Source organism: Aricia agestis, chromosome 16 (genome assembly GCF_905147365.1).
Source record: "Aricia agestis chromosome 16, ilAriAges1.1, whole genome shotgun sequence".
Lineage (NCBI taxonomy): Eukaryota > Metazoa > Arthropoda > Insecta > Lepidoptera > Lycaenidae > Aricia > Aricia agestis.
This window is the reverse complement of record NC_056421.1, coordinates 214352-233450: the sequence shown is the minus strand read 5'-3', so window position 1 is coordinate 233450 and position 19099 is coordinate 214352. Positions and strand designations below refer to the sequence as shown.

Genomic DNA, 19099 nt, shown 5'->3' with positions numbered 1-19099 from the left:
CGTTTGCTCGTTTGCCCCATATTTCATTAAAAAAAAAAAGATCTCAAAACTGCGCTCATTGTACTCTACTTTTGTCTTGTGTTAAAGATGCCATTTTATTTTTAATGTCGCTTGTGTTATTTAAAAATCAATCTTTTTAACCATATATAATTACATAGGTATATGAACTTTAACCTCTTTTTAAACTGTAATCTTATATATTTATTATTAATGTCTTGAAATAAAAAAAAATCCAAAGTAAATCTTCAATGTTGTAGAATGTATTTAAAACTAATTTAAATAAATAACTATTATGTTACTCTTAAAATGTTTTTCTACCAAATGTTTTAATGAGAAGGTGCTGATGTTAACATTACATGAAACTAGGTTAATTAATCTTAGAAAACTATCACTCGGCATGACATAATTGCAATATTTTAATATTATTAACAACGTAACTTATTACAATATTACACTTGTTATTTTTTAAGTAATTACATTTGTTATGTAATGATTTTAGAAAGAATAATAGTTAATTTACATATTTGATACGAGCAGATAATATCTTGTAGTATTTTAGAATGTATTGTTGTAAACTTTTATAACAAGAAAATGATGTAAATTGAGATGTTGCAAACAAATTAAGCGCTCAGTTAGAAACGTAGAAATTGTATAGTCAGGTAGAAAAAACAAGTCCTTTATACAGTCTAAACCAGGGATTCCCAAACTTATTTTGTCTACCGCCCACTTAGAGAACAAATTATGTTTTAGCGCCCCCCTTGTTTCAATTTAAAATGCATCTAGCCTCTACACAACGCCCCCATTTTTTTCTGGAACCACACAACCCCCCTCTAGACCTTCAGCGCCCACAAGGGGGCGTTATCGCCCACTTTGGGAAAGACTGTTCTAAACGATGAGACGAGGTACAATAATTGACAAAATTTGTTTCATATATGACTATTTTAGGCCGTTATAGTAGTCTATAGGTATATATCAGTAAAGAGTGCTAATTCTCCTTATGAGCTAAGCCTTAAATTGTAAAACATAATATGTGAAACTGAGGAATGATGTTGGTTGCAGCTGGTCGGTCATTTTTACACAGAACCCATCTTGGATTGCACTTTTGACAAAGATCTGCACCTCAACAATATACTTAATCCAGGGGTTCCCAATCTTTTTCAGCCTGCGGTGCACTTATAAGTCAAGTAATCCTAATAAGATAGATAAATAATCTTATATAGACGTAAAGTGTAGGTACAATATATACGGAGACAGTATTTACAATAATTGGGCAACAATATAACGCTTATTGTAATCTCAAGGGTCGCGATTACACAATGTGTCGTTATACAGTAGGTCCACGTACCCGACACACATACGTGCGTAAGTGGTATTACTGTCTATTGCGTTATTGAGACATATTACGATTGAAAACATCATGTTGTAAGGAGAAAATATGTATTTGTTTGTTAAGTTCAAGTTATTTTCGATAGTAAACTGACACAAAAACAATATTAGTATACATGTGAGTTTCGGTAGTCATAGTAATACTCCTAGTAACGTGTTATACAAAATCTCTTATATGAAAATTTTGAAAGTACATTTGATTTGATGTTAATATTATGTTTTATTATATGCGGTAGACGGCAATGCTTAACACTCTGATTTCAATAATATCTTATGCCGTCCCGTGTTAGTCGCCCAAATGCTATTTGTCTAAAATTCTTTATGATGAAAATAACCTTATTTTATATTCATTATATTATGTTGGTTCTGTGTACAGTAACGCTCATGTGACGGCGCGATCACATCACGATCACGTCGCGGTCACGTCGCGGTCACGTCGCGCACTTTCCCGTGACGGCGGCGAGCCGGGCCCGATCGATCCGCGCCGGACGTGTCAGACTATCCAGCAGATATACTGTGGAGGTGAACATTTCACCGCTGAGTCATCGTAACGTTGCAGAAAGAGATTTAATTTAAAATTCGATGCAAATAAAATTTATTTTGATTGATTGATTCGCTTGATTGATCGATATTACAATTTCGCGGCTCTTGCTAATCCCTCTTTTCTAGTACTTACAATGTTCTAAGCAGTTTGGAAGATGATATAAATCTAGGAATTTTTTCGACAGCTTGGGATACTGCTTATAGTGAATCGAAATATTATTGTGTCTTCTTTTCATAAATACAAAAAGTCAATAAAAAAACATAAAGTAGTATTATAAACGTTTTGAATTGCTTTGTAATTCGGAAACGATAAATCGATAGATAGAGTTAAGTGCGAATAGTCTCACCACGTGACCTCAGTCGGCAATCGCAAGGAGATCGCCGGCGGGAGGTCACCCCCGTCTCCGTCTGGACCGCGATCACGGCCGGCAGCATCATCATCATCATCATAGTGCTCTAATTAAGGCCAAAGTTAAGAACCATACTAACATACAGGGCGTGCAGTATACAAAGAGTAACAGTGTGTGTGTGTAAAAAGCTATTTCAGTGTAAAGTATTGTCACTTAGTTTCGTTACACCCTGTATACTCTGTCTGTGCAGTAACTGTAAATGACATGCAATATTTTTACCTGTGTATTCTTACGATTTTTCTGATTTGTGATTTACAGATTTACATAAGGCACATCAGGTGCCAGTATTGCCGGTTTCAGCTCTGGAGCACACTCTCTGCAGGGGATGCAAAAGCTTAAAACATTTCAAAATACAATGCTCGCATTAACTGTTGAGAACCAACAATAATTGAAGTATTATTCTCAACTGTTTATAACAGTTCACAACAGTCAATATAGCGCCAAAATCCAGTGCTACTGCCATCTCTCTCGTCAACTCTGGAATGAACTGCAGTATTTCCGGACCAATACGACCTGCAAACCCTTAAAAAAGAGAGCGTATTCCCTCTTAAAAGGCCAGCAATGCACCTGCAGCTCTTCTGATGTGCCGAGTGTCCATGGGCGACGGTAGTTGCTTTCCATCAGGTGACCCGTTTGCTCGTTTGCCCCCTTATTTCATTAAAAAAAATCTATAACTGTATCAATGTAAGACAGCCCTCCCAGAATTTATGCATCGTAGTTGTCGTCATCAGCTTGAATTAAATATTGCAATTGAGACTCACTGTACATTTGTGTGACATCACAAACTTTCTATATTTTTAATGTTATTTAAATGTCGTACTTTCTAATTGAATTTTTATGTAATTTAATTTATTATTTTAATTTTGCCGCTTATAAAATATTTTATGAATAACATAATAATATTATCATAATTACTACATTTATTTGTTTCGTTTATTTGTTAGTCGAAATAAATCTACCAACTTACACGAAAGTATTAAGTAGCCGATAACATTATATACTTGAAAGAAGGTGGTTACCGCCTACTTTAGAAGTCGTTTTTTTGGAATAAATTATATCGATGACCGACAACAAAGCTCTAAAAATATGAGATGATTGTCACAGCGGCATATTGCATAATCATGAATAAACATAATAATATTATAAAACATCCCACTACCACATTTCCACACATTTGTACACATTTGGAGAAGTCGTAACCTTCACCTCCTACAGTTCGCTATCAGGCACATAATAATATATTATGATACATAACGAAACCTGTTTGGTGAACTATATGGCGCCTACACGAATGTCATCCGTGAAATCATTTCGTACAACATTTTAGGGTTCCGCAGTCGATTTAAAAATAGTCAATAATAATAATTTACTGTACTAATAAAATACAACTAGCTACAAAAGGTAGAGAAGAGGTATTGGCATCTGGTATAATATCCACATATTATCTCTGAGTGCATTATACTTTTGAAACTATTTATGTGTTTGACACATAATTGATTCTTTCTAATACATCATCAATATGAAGTTAATATTCGGAGGCGCCGCCTTTATTAAGGAGAAGGCATTTATTATATTCAATCGATTAACACTAACGGTCGTTAGTGAAAAATTATCAACTTATTCTCTAAGGTTTAAAAATTTGCAAATTGCAGGTTTCAGAAATGAAATCGCAAAAAAGAAATAAAAATAATCTTCAGGCTTTAAATTATTACATTAAAATAACCGAGAACTTTTTATAACAATCATTGCTAACTCAACCGTAAACTTTGACCCTAAAGTTACCACTTTATTTCTCACTAATTAGGTTTTTTTTTCATAAAAACTATTTATTTTTAAAACCTTTTGTTTCGGGTAATGATCACCTTCACCCATTAACTCTCACGACATTGAGATGTGCAATATTTGTGCTGTACAATAAACATAACGCTGTGACTCGTGAACTAGAACAATCCAAAACAAGAATTCATCGTGAGAACTTTGGCACGATTCATTTGTTGCAGATTTGTTGAGATGATTCAAGATAAGTAAAGAAGCGAGGTTCATGTATTTTTGTAGAGAATTCTGACTTATGATAGATGATTATTAAAAAAAGTGTTGCACTTTGCTGGCATTGCAATAATTTCTAAACTTAATAAGTTATTGCAATTTGCAGCCTACTTTCTTAGGCACATTTGAAATTAGTGCGCCTTACAGAAATGTACCTGCAATATAATTAAAGTATAAGGTTGGTATTGCAGCTACATTTCTATTTAGCCATTATGTATCATCATACGTGGGAGAGCCATGCTTAGGCACGAATGGGCCGGCTCGACCGGAGAAATACCACGGGCTCGCAGAAAACCGGCGTGAAACAGCGCTTGCGCTGTGTTTCGCCGAGTGAGTGAGTTTACCGGAGGCCCAATCCCCTAACCCCTACCCTATTCCCTTCCCTACCCTCAACTATTCCCTTCCCTTCCCATCCCTATCCTCCCCTATTACCCTATTCCATGGGCGACGGAAGTTGCTTTCCATCAGGTGACCCGTTTGCTCGTTTGCCCCCTTATTTCATAAAAAAATGTATCTTTTTCAAGATGAAAATAATAGTAAAAATGTGCACGAGTTAGCGGAACACGTGTTCTCAGAAACATAAAATTTTAAGGACATTTATTCCTAACCTTATTGTAGCAAATAAATATTATGTTTATGAGTGAATAATAAAAATAGGTAAAGACATTTAACCTACCATTTATGATTTAACCCGTAGTCCTTAATATCAGTAGGTCAGTACAAGTGACATTCCCTATACCATCATTATAATCAGGGCGTGACGTCACGCGAAGGTCGGGTGCCGCTTCCGGTCAGGAGTAAGGGAGCGTCAGTTGGTGCGACAGACGGACAATCCGTTACGATATTAATAGAGAAGCCCGGAATGGCTTCACCGCCATAAAATATAGTTTCAATTAATGCTCCATCTCAATTTTGGAATATTCATTAATTTTAATCAAAATATCAATATAAATGTAAGCAAAAATTACAACTAGAAATTAAATTATGCGCGGTTTTCCTTTTGTATGTGGTTAATGTGTGACAATTTACGTGTTAGTATTGTAGTAGTGGTTGCTGAGTTATTATTCAGGTCCACTGGTCCATGGAGGTCGAGGACGTCGTGGACCACATCAGTAAGAAGACATCCTTCCGCCTGAGGGTCGAACGTCTGCAGTCTCGCCACAAGGTCAACTTCAGTTCCTTTGTGGTGAGAGTACCGACGCATCTTCTGTCGACCTTTGAGGCGGAGGAATTCTGGCCGACTGATGTGGTTTACCGAAGGTTCCGGGGGAGACTCCGGAATGAAGCAAGCGTAACGTCGCCGTTAATTCGTGACAAAGTGTAGTTATTAAGATTATAATTATAAATATGTATGTTAGACATTACGGTATTTATTGTATGGGCCTACGTAGCCTGATTTAAATAAATAAATGAATAAATTTTTTCAAAGTCAAAACGTTAACGATTTAACAAAGCAAAACATAACCTTTCGACAGATTAATCTTCCGATTGTAATCCAAGAAATCATATCAATTTATACGTGGGAGAGCCATGCTTTGGCACGAATGGGCCGGCTCAACCGGAGAAATACCACGTTCTCACAGAAAACCGGCGGAAACAGCGCTTGTGCTGTGTTTCGCCGAGTGAGTGAGTTTACCGGAGGCCCAATCCCCTATCCCTTCCCTACCCTCCCCTATTCTCTTCCCTTCCCATCCCTACCCTCCCCTATTACCCTATCCCCTCTTAAAAGGCCGGCAACGCACCTGTAGCTCTTCTGATGCTGCAAGTGTCCATGGGCGACGGAAGTTGCTTTCCATCAGGTGACCCGTATGCTCGTTTGCCCCCTTATATCATAAAAAAAAATATCAAAAGGTTATCGGGGTTGATTACTGCTGAATTGTGTATAGATATAGATCCTGGCCATCGGCCGTTGCAATGTGCCTGTGATAGAATATAATATTTCCTTAATAGGGAATAATATTATGGCAAGGCAGAGGACCCTACTAGCACATACAGTACGACCAAAATCTAACATCTGCACGTCACACATAATATCAGAATATTGACAGAAATGTTGTCAAACGTCGAACAAAACTTTTTGTTTACTGGCTGTTATATTTCAATGTCATTCATACGCAAATGTTAACAATATTTATTAACACTCATTTCAATCTGTAGCGCATTGCTTGTTTTATTTAGCAAGGAGCTCACTACATCAGAACAACAAACGCCTGTGCTTTAATTACAGCAATATTTCATAATACTATTTGCTCTCTATAAACAGTCGACAATTAGTACTCCTATCACAATTTTTATTATCAGAATTTAGTAATACAACAGTAATTACTGACTGAACATAATAATATAAAGTTTAGTACCAAAAATGAACTTGTCTGAATCCTATAATCACGAAGGTGTCCGTTTGTCTATCTTTTACCTCTCCACGCTTACCTGATTTTGCTGAAAGGTATGCAGTTACTTTGAGTCGTTCGGGAGTTAGGACTCAAACGGATATTGGACATAGGATACTTTTATTCCCCGAAAAAAATACGATTCCCGAGCGATAAGTGAATCTTGACGCAACGAATATTGGACTTCAAGTTATAATATTATAACGTTTGTTACCAAAAAATGAACTCGTGTTAGTAATCTAATAACAGAGTAAACATGTGACCGAACTCACGTGCCCAAATTGGCTGAGCAAGTGGGGCTTCGGTATTATTGTGCTGAGTGTTTCGGTTCCACTGCCAAGGGCAGCTAATGAAGTGACATTAGATGCGGTTAGCTCTGCCTCGACCCAAATATCAGAGCTAATGATTGCGAGGAGAAAATAATCTGAGACAAAAGCAAAAATTATTATCAATCTATTCTAATGCCATAAACGCAAATGTGTGTGTATATAATTATGACCTCTGTAAGCTCAAACGACTAAGTTGACTAATGTGAATGGAGGTAATATTATTATGTTGAGCTTTGGGATATGACGTAGCATTAGTTTAAAATCTCCCGTATAGTCTCCTGTATATTAATAATAATTTATCCCGCCATATAAACTTACTTCTGTGCGAAAGAGTTTGCAGACAACATTATTAGTTATGTAAAAATACGATTGGTAAGATTTAAGCAGTACTTTTAATTATGATCAAATAACAATAATCCCACCAAAAATATTTCTTGTAAAATGTTGCCGAGACGACCACATAAGGTTTGCCCTGTGAAAAAGATATGATATATCAATATGTAGAGCCAAACTTCTGAGTAAACCTTATGTGGTCGTCTCGGCAACATTTTATAAGAAATGTTATTGGTGGGATTTCAGTTGGTTTTGTAAGTACTTATTTAAAGGTTTTTTAGTTGCAGTATTCAGTATTCAGTATATTATGTCCTAATTCATAAAATTGGTGAAAGTCTCATATAAACCTCCATTTAAGGGGATGGGGGATGAAACTTGCAAATTTATGAACTTTTTTGTTGGTTGTATACTAAACTTAGATTACATGCCAAATTTCAGCTTTCTATCATATCAGGAAGTAGGCCAAACATTTTGATGATCTTTAGTGTGTCAGTGTATAAAAATAAAATTAAAATAAATAAAAATTGTTTTATTTCTGAATAAATTTGAATCAAATATTTTCAGAAAGTTGAACTACATATTGCCTACCACCGGTTCGGAAACTAACCGGCGTAAGAAACTCGCACGGGGCCACTTTTTAGTAAAAAAGTGGAAAATTTGTCTTTTAAAAAAATAAAATTTACAATGTAAATGTCAGTGACGAAATCGGAGTTTTTAGATGTCAATAAAATCTAAAGTATAAGCGCTATTCAATTGAGACTTTGTATGTTTAATTAATCTACTATTGACATCTTATTCTGAGAATATGAACTATCTGGTACATCGGAAACCAACTCTATGAGGGTTCAAAAAACCCACGAAACACTTCGAGAAAAAATGGGTAGTGCCCTTGTGTTTCGGTCGGCTCGTCTCGGCGGGTGCACCACCGTGCACCCAGATAAAGTTTATTTACTTATAAATAGAAAATAAAATAATATCAGTTAAGAAACTGATATAAGATAAATTACAATTTGTAGTGTTGACACAGCTATTTAGTATTTATAATTAAACTAATCAAGCTTAGGTAACAATTGCGTTCTATATATTTGTATTCTATAGTGTAACTCCATTTTGTTTTTCTCTGTAGTCCATGTACAATACAAGTGCAATGTTAAACTCATTATGTCTTGATTAGTTTCATTAATTACGTCTCGAGTGCGGGCTAGGGCAGCGCGTGCGCAGCGGACCGTGACGCTTGGGCAACACCCGCGGCGACAAAAGTAGCGGTGCGTCCCGCCGCGCGCCACTAGCCGCCATGCCGCCGCTGCTGCTGCAGCTGCTGCTGCTGACCGCCCCGCTGCGGGCGGCGCAGGTCTACGTCATAGCAGACACCGGCGCCCAGGCCGCGCACATCGCCGACGCCGCCCGGGAGACCATCGCCGAAGCCAACGACGCACAAAATGTTACAATACAAAACTTGGAAAGAAATGGCACCATAGATGACACTCTCCTGGAACGAAACAGCACTATCGACGATGAGACCGAGCAGGACCCGATTGTCCGCAAGAAGAGGACCTTCGGGGACCTCGTTTTTCGAGGACTGGCCGACGTGCTGGGGTACAACGTCGCACGGAAACCTGCCGATACCGCCTTCCCCCCGCCGCTCGCGCCCGTGCCCGGCATAGACATCCCGTTGCAGGCCGGGCCCGCGCCCGCGCCCCCGCCCCCGCCCCCGTGTGGAGCACCCCGGGCGGTCGCCCCGCCGCCGTGCAGGGCAGTAGCTCCCCCGCCTCCGCCGCCGCCCCCACCTCCACCGCCCCCGCCGGCACCGTGCCCCAAGCCTCGCGCGGTGCCCCGACCGAAGCCCCGGCCGAAGCCGAGGCCCGCGCCTCCCCCGCCGCCGCCGCCCCCGCCACCGTGCGCGAAGCCTCGCGCTAACCCCGCGACACCAGCGCCGTGTGCCCCCCAGCCCCCTCCTCCGCCGCCGCCGAAAGCGGACAACCTAGAAACGATCTCGTCTAACTTCCGTCTCAACTTCAACTTCAACCGAGTGCCGGCCGCCCCCGCGGCCGCCCCCGCCGCTCAGCAGGAGGAGGCAGTGGAGTTCGACGACGAGGCACTGCCCGTCGCCATCGAGCCGCGCGCCGCCCGCCTGCCCCTGGAGCAGGAGCGCCAGCCCCGCGTCTACGTCGACGCTTTCGTCGTGCGGAACGGCCAGGCGCACAAGGTGCACGCCGTCGACGCGCAGGACATCAACCGCCAGCGTGTCGCCGACGCCGACTACCTGAACTACGACGAGGATCAAACCGCGGAGCAGCCGGACGACGACTACGAGGACGCCCAGGAGTCGCGGGACCGGGCCAAGGCCGTGCGGGAGTTCGGTACTGCCGTCGACCGCTTCTGGGAGCAGAAGCAGAAAAATAAAAAGAAGCTCCCCGCGAACGACTACAGAAACGTGCACTTCGGCGATCGCGATTTCGCCAACCAAATAAGACGCCAGGGTGAGGACTCCCATCAGCACCTGCAGAGAGAACAAGCTCCCAACAAAATCCCCCTGCCCCTCCCTGAGAACGACGAGGAGGAGGAGGCCGAGGTGACGACGACCACGCAGGATCCCCGCCGGCGCCTGAAGCCCCGCGTGCTCCCGCCGACCGAGCAGAACCCCAACGAAATCGACACGGTGACCGTCCGAGTTCCCCCCATATACAAGGAGAAGAGGCCGAAGAAGCTCCACAGGGAGAGGCCGGAGCGCCCCGACCGCGACGAAGACGACGAGTCGGCCGTCGAGCGCTACGGCTCCGACGAGGAGTCGGACTCAGACAGCGAGGACAGCGCCGTCGTGACTCGGACCGAGCCGCCGAAGAAGAAGCGAAGGAAGCAGAAGAGCAGGAGAACGCGCTCGGTCGAGGAACCATATAGCGCCGGCGACTACGACTACTATGGGAGAAAGCGCCCCGTCTCCGATGTCGAGGAGGAATTTTACCAATCCCTAACCGAAGTTCCCGACCCGCCCCGAGACGAGGACGTTGCGAGAATAGAAGCGGCCGACGACGATTACTTTCTAGACGACCACGAGCGACTCGTCGAGGATAAGGAGAAAGTAGACGAGGACGACGACCGGGATGACGACGAGTCGGCGAGACTCACGGACGAGGCGGAACGGGCGGGCGACGAGGAGCGAGCCGGCGACGAGGAGCGGGCGGGCGACGACGAAAGGGGCGACGAACGCGAGCGCTCGGACAAGCTGAGCCCCAACGCGCGCGTGCACGAGACGGGCTTTCAGAATAAGTATCTCCGAGCCACCAACGTCCAAGTGGACGACCCCCGGCCGCTCGTCGCCTCCGTCAACAAAAAGAACAGAAGAATCGGCAAAGCCTGAGCGGCTCGCTCCTAATTGCCCGCCATAATAAGCCTATTTATTGTATATATGCGACGACGCTGAGTACACACTATACGGTACAGTCGTCGACAGATCCGACCTACCCTTAGTCCCTATCGATGGATCAGCACCGAAACGCTCGGGTCGGTGGCGACCGTACGGCGTACATTGTACATTCTACTACATGAGCTGTGATGATTTTGTAATTTGTATCGTTGTTTACTTTTGTATTTAGTCTTGTAATTTAAGTTTCCTAATAAATAGTTTCGATAATAAGATTTCATTGTCGGCTGTCGCGGGTGGCGTGAAACCGATTTCCTCAAGGCGACGTCGTGTCGTAGTCAACTGGGTGAAGGTCTGACGAGATGAAATAGAAAACAGCGGGTCAGTGCCCTCCCCCACCCCCTCCCCCTTAGCGAATAAGCCGCTAATAAAAACCGCCTCTAGTTTTTGTCAGACCTTGACCCTAAAGTGATAGAGGTCATTGAAAAGAAGTAAAGTAATGCTCTGGGCTAGATTTTCTAATAAGTCTAGTAATTTCGAGCAAAGCAAAATTGAAAATCTTATCTAACCTGTTATTAACTAAAGATGAGGATTTATTATTTCTTGCAAAATGATTTATCTAGGTTATTACTATAATAAAGATATACTTTTCAATTTATTGTTTGTAATTATTTTTTAACAAAAATTAAAACCGACTTCCAAGGTAAAAACAAAAGTAATATTCTTAAACATAATCTAAAAAGAATCAAATAATTCTTATTCGTTATTATAGTGCCGTCTTCAGACTTCGCCTAAACCTCAACTATTTCAGTACTCAATCTTCGTACTTTTGAAGTCGCTACCATACCTCCTCCTTTTTGGAAGTCGGTCAAAAAAGATACTCCTAAGTTATTCGAACTATTTTGATGGAATATTATCGCACTCGTAATATTCCTTTCTTTCAAATTGCGTTTAGGCTATACCTTCAAAATAATTTTAAAGAAAGTAGTTATTTCACATCCAGAACACAAAACAGGGTGATGTCAAAATTGGCGCCGCAGATATCGGTGAAAGCGAGCGCGTGCCTCAATTTTCCTCAAAACTGTTTGCAATAAACCTGTAATTCTAGATCAAAGCCTATCATTGCGAAACATGACTGACTTCAACTAAAGTCTAATAGAATTAGGAAAAACGCAAAAAATTGAATGATTTAACATGAACTGCAATTTGAAACATTGCAAGCGAGAGCCTTCATATTATTATTTTCACAATATAGTCAGCCTATTCCTTTTCATTTCCGGACCATGAAAAATGTTGGATGAAATGCACTTGCAATTAATATTTTTGAGTTTTTTCGAGGGTTGGAGTGTAAAGCAGTTCTTTTTAAGTGACTTATAACAATGCGCCGGTGTGGGGGTGCGGCTGTGCAAGAACTGATGTTGGTTTTTTTTTATGTCACACACTAAAATCCTTGTAAGTTTTTATGTTACATTTTAACAACATATTTTACTATAGGAGATTTAGTATTTAATATACTGTGTAAAACTTTAATTTTTGTTTCCCGCAGTAAAATGATTCTATCTTAGTAGTAATTGTACTACTAAGATAGAATCATTTTATTTTACTTATTAAAAACTTCACAAATCTATTGGGATTTACAAATCTATCATTTCAAAAATCTGTTGCGATTTGTGAAGTTTTTTTTTTATTAAGAGGAGTCCACACCGCCCTTTTTTCCATACAAACGTTGTCCCCTGTTTCCTCCCTGGATAATGCTAGTAGAGTCATAATTTATTTCCTGAATATCTACGGCCACTAATACAATGTCTGTATGTTTTCTTTTTTTTCATAATATAATTATTAAATAAGATATGAACGTTAAAAAACCCAAAAAAATGGCCAGTTTTTCTGCTGTGTTCAAACATCCAGAAAACTTATTTGGCTATATTTAAAAAAAAACATAGGAACACAGCTCAAGCTTTTCTTTAATCTTTAATGAAAAAAGTACTTTAATCTGTTAATTTTTATAGAAGGAATCAGGGGACAACGAATCGTTGATTTTCTGCAGTTGTCTCTATCGCGTTCTGCGGTATAGGCTTGAGGTAACAGCTATATATATTACACGTACTTTTTTTTCATTTCTCTATTCCCTGGTGTATCCTCTTAAAATCATAAATAAAATTCGGCCGGGTCATTGCCGCTCGTGCTTATCGGCATATAGGTGCCATAGTACCTCATACACATTTTTTTTCTTCAAAAAATTACATGAATGATTCGATAGTACTACTAATTAAGCTAAATCGTTCTGCTGCGGGAAAACAACCACTTAAATACCACGTTGTATAATTATGTCATATCTCCTATATGCTCCTATTAAAAATCCTTACCAGAAGCCTAACTGGGCACTGCAAGCTTAACAAACACCTAAACAGAATAGGTATTTGCAGATTCTGTGAGGAGGAGGATGAAACACCTATTCACCTTCTCCTCGACTGTTTTGCTCTACCACAGAGCAGGAACAGGCACCTTGGTCGCCACGAATACTCGTCCACAGAGGAAATTCGTGGCACCAACCCCAACCATATCGTTCAATTTATGAGCAGTATTGGGTTGGGGATGATACTCTAGTGCGAAGGAGTCACAATAGATCCTCATGGGTCGCAGTGACGTCAGGGCTACAGTGACCTGCCTTCTTAAAAAAAATATCCTATTAAAGAGCTGCAATTAAGCCATTCTCGGCGGAAACAACCTAGCTATAAGCTCACATTGAGATTGTTTTAAATCTTATGCCAGACTCTCGTGAGTCAATTCTACTATACGATTCTAGCGTCAGAGCTCTTCTTAGGTGACATTCCATCACACAATGAGACTTCTAGATCCCTAGATAAGGATGACGCAGGTGTTACGCAACTGCCATCGATTTACGGAGAGTGAGAGTTAGAAAGTGCTCAACATTTGGTAACGGCGCGCGCGCAGCATGCTGATGCAGCACCAGGGGTGGACTCAGTACGCCTGTCAACTTAAATATGCAGAAAAAATATTATTTATTTTGTGTTACATTTAAAACTAAAGCGGCAATTTCGAGACGAACAAAACCTATACCTACCTAATACTTACTTAATGCTAATGTTAAAATCTTTATTATTGTATATATATTCTATATATTATTAATCTATATATAATATTGCGAATGCGAAAGAATAAAATAGCTTCTTTTTTATTTGTGACTAATTCTAGTCGAGACTTCTGAGCCGATTTCATTTCGTGTAATGGTTTTCGAGTCCGGTTAAGAACATAAGATATTTTTTATCCGATAAAAATATTCGGTTCAGGCATGATGAACAAAATTTGAAGTAGCAAAGTCGCAGGCAACACCTAGATAACAGATACCGCATTATCTACGGACCGCCAAGTCCGTCCCTGGCGAGATCGCTACAATTTTCTCCATATTACGACGGCGATCGATTTGTATGGACGTCAGGACTTCGTTACATGTGACGACAGACGTGATCAACTTACCCTGTCTCATTAAAGCAATTTTATACTCTAAACTTTAGCAATAGAGTTTGTTTTCGAATGATTTTCAACAGGATACGTTTTGGCCACCATCAGCACCACTTGCTAAAGTAATCTTGGCCTTATGTCTGAGCCCTAGGGTTGTAATTCAAGTGACAGTGGCAAGGATCAGTTTTGGCATCACCCCTGGAGTCCGGATGGAGTGGAGCGGTCAGTAGTTTATATGTATGGGTGCGCTGGCGCAGCGACATTCGCAAGCGGAAGTGGACCATGGAGCTCCTGCGCGTGAGTACCGGATACAGTGCAGTGACAGTGATAACACGTGATATGTGTGATGAGGCCGTAACATGTGATAAGGCATAAGTAATGTGATAACAGCATGTGATTTATTAAAGTTTTTTTTTAACTTAAAGGAACTTTAAAAGGGTGAAGGTGATTTGTGATGTGTTTGCCAGTGCCCAGTTCGCACACCGTGCGTTGGGAGCATTATTACTAACTACATGACCAGTGATCACTTAACTCGTAAATTTAGTATCGTGTACACTATAAACCTGCTGGACTTCCACAAATATTTCATGGCTAAAATTAGCAAAATCGGTTCAGCCGTTCTCGAGTGTTAGCGATAATAACATAGCGATTATAATAATTCATTTTTATTTATATAGATAGATAATATCATGTTCTAAGAGATGACCTACATCCATGTTTAAAACAAGAATTAAATAAGTAATATTATGTTGCTACAGTAAATTAAAGAGAATTGATAGAGCCGCGCGCGCGTTGAAGTCTTTTGCAGTTGTGTTATATTATACACTATACACTACCTATACACTATACACTATACACTATACACTATACACTATACACTATACACTATACACTATACACTATACACTATACACTATACACTATACACTATACACTATACACTATACACTATACACTACCTATACACTTAGCACTATACACTATACACTATACACTATACAGGTCGATTCAAGCTCAGATGCTCTTAAGTCTAGCTAGTAGTAATGTGCACTGCCTGTCTTCTTCTGCCGTTCATGTTTATTTTGCATTTCATATTTTCGATTTCGAAACAAAATGTGTACGAATCTATCAGCATTTGTGGTTCAACAGTTTTGCGCTTACGCATTCGCGTAAGGAACTTCCAAGTTCTAGATGTGACTCACAAAAGCGAGCATAGATAGGTCGGTTTATATTGCAACGTGGTGAGGCACTGCGATGCTTTTTAGGTTTCCGTAGCCTAAATGGCTGAAAACGGAACCCTTATAGGTTCGCCATGTCAGTGACAAAAATTTAATTGACATAACCCGACCAAATGATGTAGGTCCGCCTGCTTATGAATCAATTACTTACATTGCTATTAAAACTATAAACGAAAATAAGTTTGAAGGTAATCTAATCGGTAGTTTTCTTTTGTTAGCAGTTTACAAATTATGACATAGGTAATTCGTAAACAGCAATGTACCTTTCATTCAATCAACTCAAATATAAAAATAAAGAAAAATCAGTGTCTACTTATTCCTCAATGTAAATAAATAGTACGGAACCCTTCTTGCTAGTTTCTGTCTCACACGGATTTTTTTAAATTGTTAGCCATTCTAAACTGGAACAGCCAACCCAACACCGTCAATGGCAAGTCTGTTAATACGTTAATAACGGGCTGTTAAGCAAAATTCAATTGTTTCAATATAAGATGAACTATTCACCTTCTCTTTTATTTACTATTACGCGAATTGCAGGTAACCCTGTTGGTGCTGGCGTGCGTGCTGGTGGCGGACGCGGGGCTGGCGCACCTGGCGCACAAGGCCAAGCTGCTGGCGCGCCTCAAGGCCCACCACAAGCGCCACCTCCCCACCTACAAAGTCGGCCACGACATCCCCCGCGTCACCCACTCCCTGCTCAAACCCCTGGTCGTCACCTACCCCCCCACCGCCACCGTCGCCGCCGTCAAAATACCCCTTCACCCCCCTCCGGGCTACCCCGTGCCCGTGGGCCATAGAGTCCCCGGCCTCCCGCACCCCCACTACGACCTGAAATTCCCGCTGAAGGACCACCACTACCATCATCACCACCACCACGTCGCGCCCACGCCAGAAGTTCACGTGGCGCATGCCGCTCCCGCGCCCGTCCCCGTGGCCCCCGTGGCGCACGCCGCCCCCACCCCCGTGGTTCCTCTGCCCCATCCTACCCCACTACCTCTGGCACCAACGCCCCTAGTCCTTCCCGCTCCGGCTCCGGCGCCCCTGCCAGTAGCGCCCCCACCCTTCCACTTTCTGCAGAACAACCTGTTCAGAGCCAACAGGCCGCTCCTCCCAGCGGCCGTAGCCCCACTCCAGCCTGCCGTGCTCCCCGCTCCTCAGCAGTACGTGATCCGCCCGGGAGGTGCGGTCCAGACGTCGCTGTTCGCCACGTTCCCTCGCTACCCTCTGATCAACAGCTACCAGGCCCCGCTGTTCCCGTTCGCCCCCGCCCCGGCAGTGCCCGCCGCACCTGCTGTCCAGCAGCTGCTAGTCCACCGTCCGCAAGTCCCGCAATTTAACGTCGTCCACGGGGGCGAAACAGGCCTGATCGCTCACCACACGCCTTTAGCCGTCGATCAGCCCCACCTGCATACGGTAACTCCGCAGCCCGAATTCCACGTTCAGCCCCACCTGCACACGGTAACTCCTCAGCCCGAATTCCACGTTCATCCCCACCTGCACACGGTAACTCCTCAGCCCGAATTCCACGTTCATCCCACTCAGGAGACCCTAGCTCATACTCCCCTCCATTTGCACCCGACTCAGGAGACGCTACCCCAGACTCACATCGTTCACCCGACGCAGATACCTCAGCCCGCCGTCTTGCAGCCCCACCCCACTGTGGCTCTAGACCACGACGGCTGGTCCCCCGTGCACCCGACGGCCCAACAGCCCGAGGTCCACTACCCGAACGTTCACCAGCTCACGGCAGAGGGGCACGACGATCAGTTCCACGACTACCAGCACCAGCTGCAGCACGCCCTGCACCAGATCGAGCAGGCGCAGCACCACCACCACGTCGGCCAGGAGTACGGCGCCCCGCAGCAGACGTACGGCCAGCCCGGCGAGTACCCCCAGCAGGACCTGTCGCAGCACGGCCAGGTGTACCAGCAGGATCTGGCGCACGGCCAGGTCTACTCGCAACACGATCTCGCCCAGCACGGCCAGGACTTCGCTCAGCACGGTCACGACTTTTCCCAGCAAGACTTGTCTCAACACGGGCACGACTTCTCTCAGCACGGGTACGACTTTTCTCAGCAAGATTATTCCCAACATGGCCAAGATTTTTCTCAACACGGGCAGGACCTATCTCAACACGGGCATGACTTTTCCCAACACGGGCAGGACTTTTCTCAACAAGGTCAAGACTTCTCCCAGCACGGGCAAGACTTCCATCATCAGTACGACGTGTCGCAGCAGTACGGGGTGCCGCAGGGGGTGGAGGGCCGCAGCGGGGAGGGAGACGGGGAGGACACCAACCTCTTCCACAACCACATACCACTCGCCCTGCAACCTCCGATCGACAGGCCCTTGGAGCACTTCCGGTAGACCTGCGAAAAGATTTTTAGGTTAGGTTAAGTTCGAAAATATGATACGCTTAACACTACACTTTGGTCCCGCTAAAGTGTCAGGTTGTGCACGAGTGTGGCTGTCTGTTTGTCCGTAAGGCCGCCGTTGCTACCTCCGAACTTTTGTGATATGTCGCGGCGTTAAAATACTTTTGTTAATGCATTTGAAATACTAATTGCCTAATATTTTGTATTAACCTAGTGTAAGTTTATTTATTTAATAGAATATTAAAATTGTAAAATAAATTCACGACACAAATTACTATTGTTTCATTTACTTAGCGCCTACGTTTATTGACGCAGAAGTTGAACTGAATGTTGAACGGCCATTGGTATTTAATTCAAACAGGCACTGATTGGAACTATTCATTTCTAAAATAGCTTTGTCGCTACAGCTTACTAGTTTAAAATTATCATATTTCCTGATTTTTGTTTATTTAGCTTTTAAATACATACAAAAGAAAGTGATAATATAATTTTCATATTTTAAAACATATTAATATTATTATTAGGAATAGGCATACGAAAATTTTTCTTCGTTTGATTGTCTTGTATGGATTTCTTAAAAGTTATTTAGGTATTTGCTATGTAAAACAAACCCTTCTCATAATATAAAAAAGAAAATGTATGTTTGTTTGACCGCATTCAGTAGGCTTTTTTCTACTGTCAATTAATTTTGAAGAAAACCGAGTATCGGAATTTGGTACTACTGATAGGGAACGAAAAAAGATAAAGTATTTTTCGAAAATATTTAATATCTATGGAAGCTTCACACCACATCAAATATTTTTTTCGCAACAGTTTTAAATGTTGCGTTACATGCCTGTGCGCCTGTGTACACATATCTGTATCGTGTTATATCCTTGTCAGATTACATACTAATATCTACTAATAAATAGTAATTGCTATTAATAAATACATAAACAACTATCTACAAGCTAGGGAGGTTGCGACAATTTCCGAATTTAACAGAGCCATTAGATTGTAAGTGAGTCAGACGGAAAAGTACCGGGACTATGTGGCGCAACGCGCTCTAGATACCCCCGCCCTTCACCGCCCGCCTCCGCCCGCCCCCCACAGCCGGACATATGTGACACACCCGCAGGGCCATAGGTCAGTTATGGGACATTTGATATAAGTAATAGTCTCTAGGCTGCTAACATTTAGGGTCAATACACACTGATGAGCAATCC

General features: G+C 42.3%; 2 protein-coding genes across 2 annotated transcripts; both read left to right on the top strand.

The window, feature by feature from the left end:
* Positions 1 to 8731: 8731 nt before the first annotated feature.
* LOC121734987 (proline-rich protein 12-like) lies at positions 8732 to 10842 on the top strand. Its single transcript, XM_042125655.1, has one exon. It carries the CDS (start codon positions 8732 to 8734, stop codon positions 10793 to 10795), a length of 2064 nt encoding a protein of 687 aa, XP_041981589.1. The 3' UTR covers positions 10796 to 10842.
* A 3721-nt stretch (positions 10843 to 14563) lies between these two features.
* LOC121734986 (extensin-like) lies at positions 14564 to 17886 on the top strand. Its single transcript, XM_042125653.1, has 3 exons — positions 14564 to 14578; positions 16057 to 17401; positions 17699 to 17886. The coding sequence occupies exons 1-3, from the start codon at positions 14564 to 14566 to the stop codon at positions 17884 to 17886; spliced, it is 1548 nt and encodes a 515-aa protein (XP_041981587.1).
* Positions 17887 to 19099: the final 1213 nt, after the last annotated feature.

Coding starts and splice junctions, on each gene's coding strand:
- LOC121734987 (XM_042125655.1), top strand. CDS start 8,732: ATGCCGCCGCTGCTGCTGCAGCTGCTGCTGCTGACCGCCCCGCTGCGG.
- LOC121734986 (XM_042125653.1), top strand. Junction 17,402..17,698: donor GCAGACGTACGGCCAGCCCG/GCGAGTACCCCC, acceptor TTTCTCAACAAG/GTCAAGACTTCTCCCAGCAC.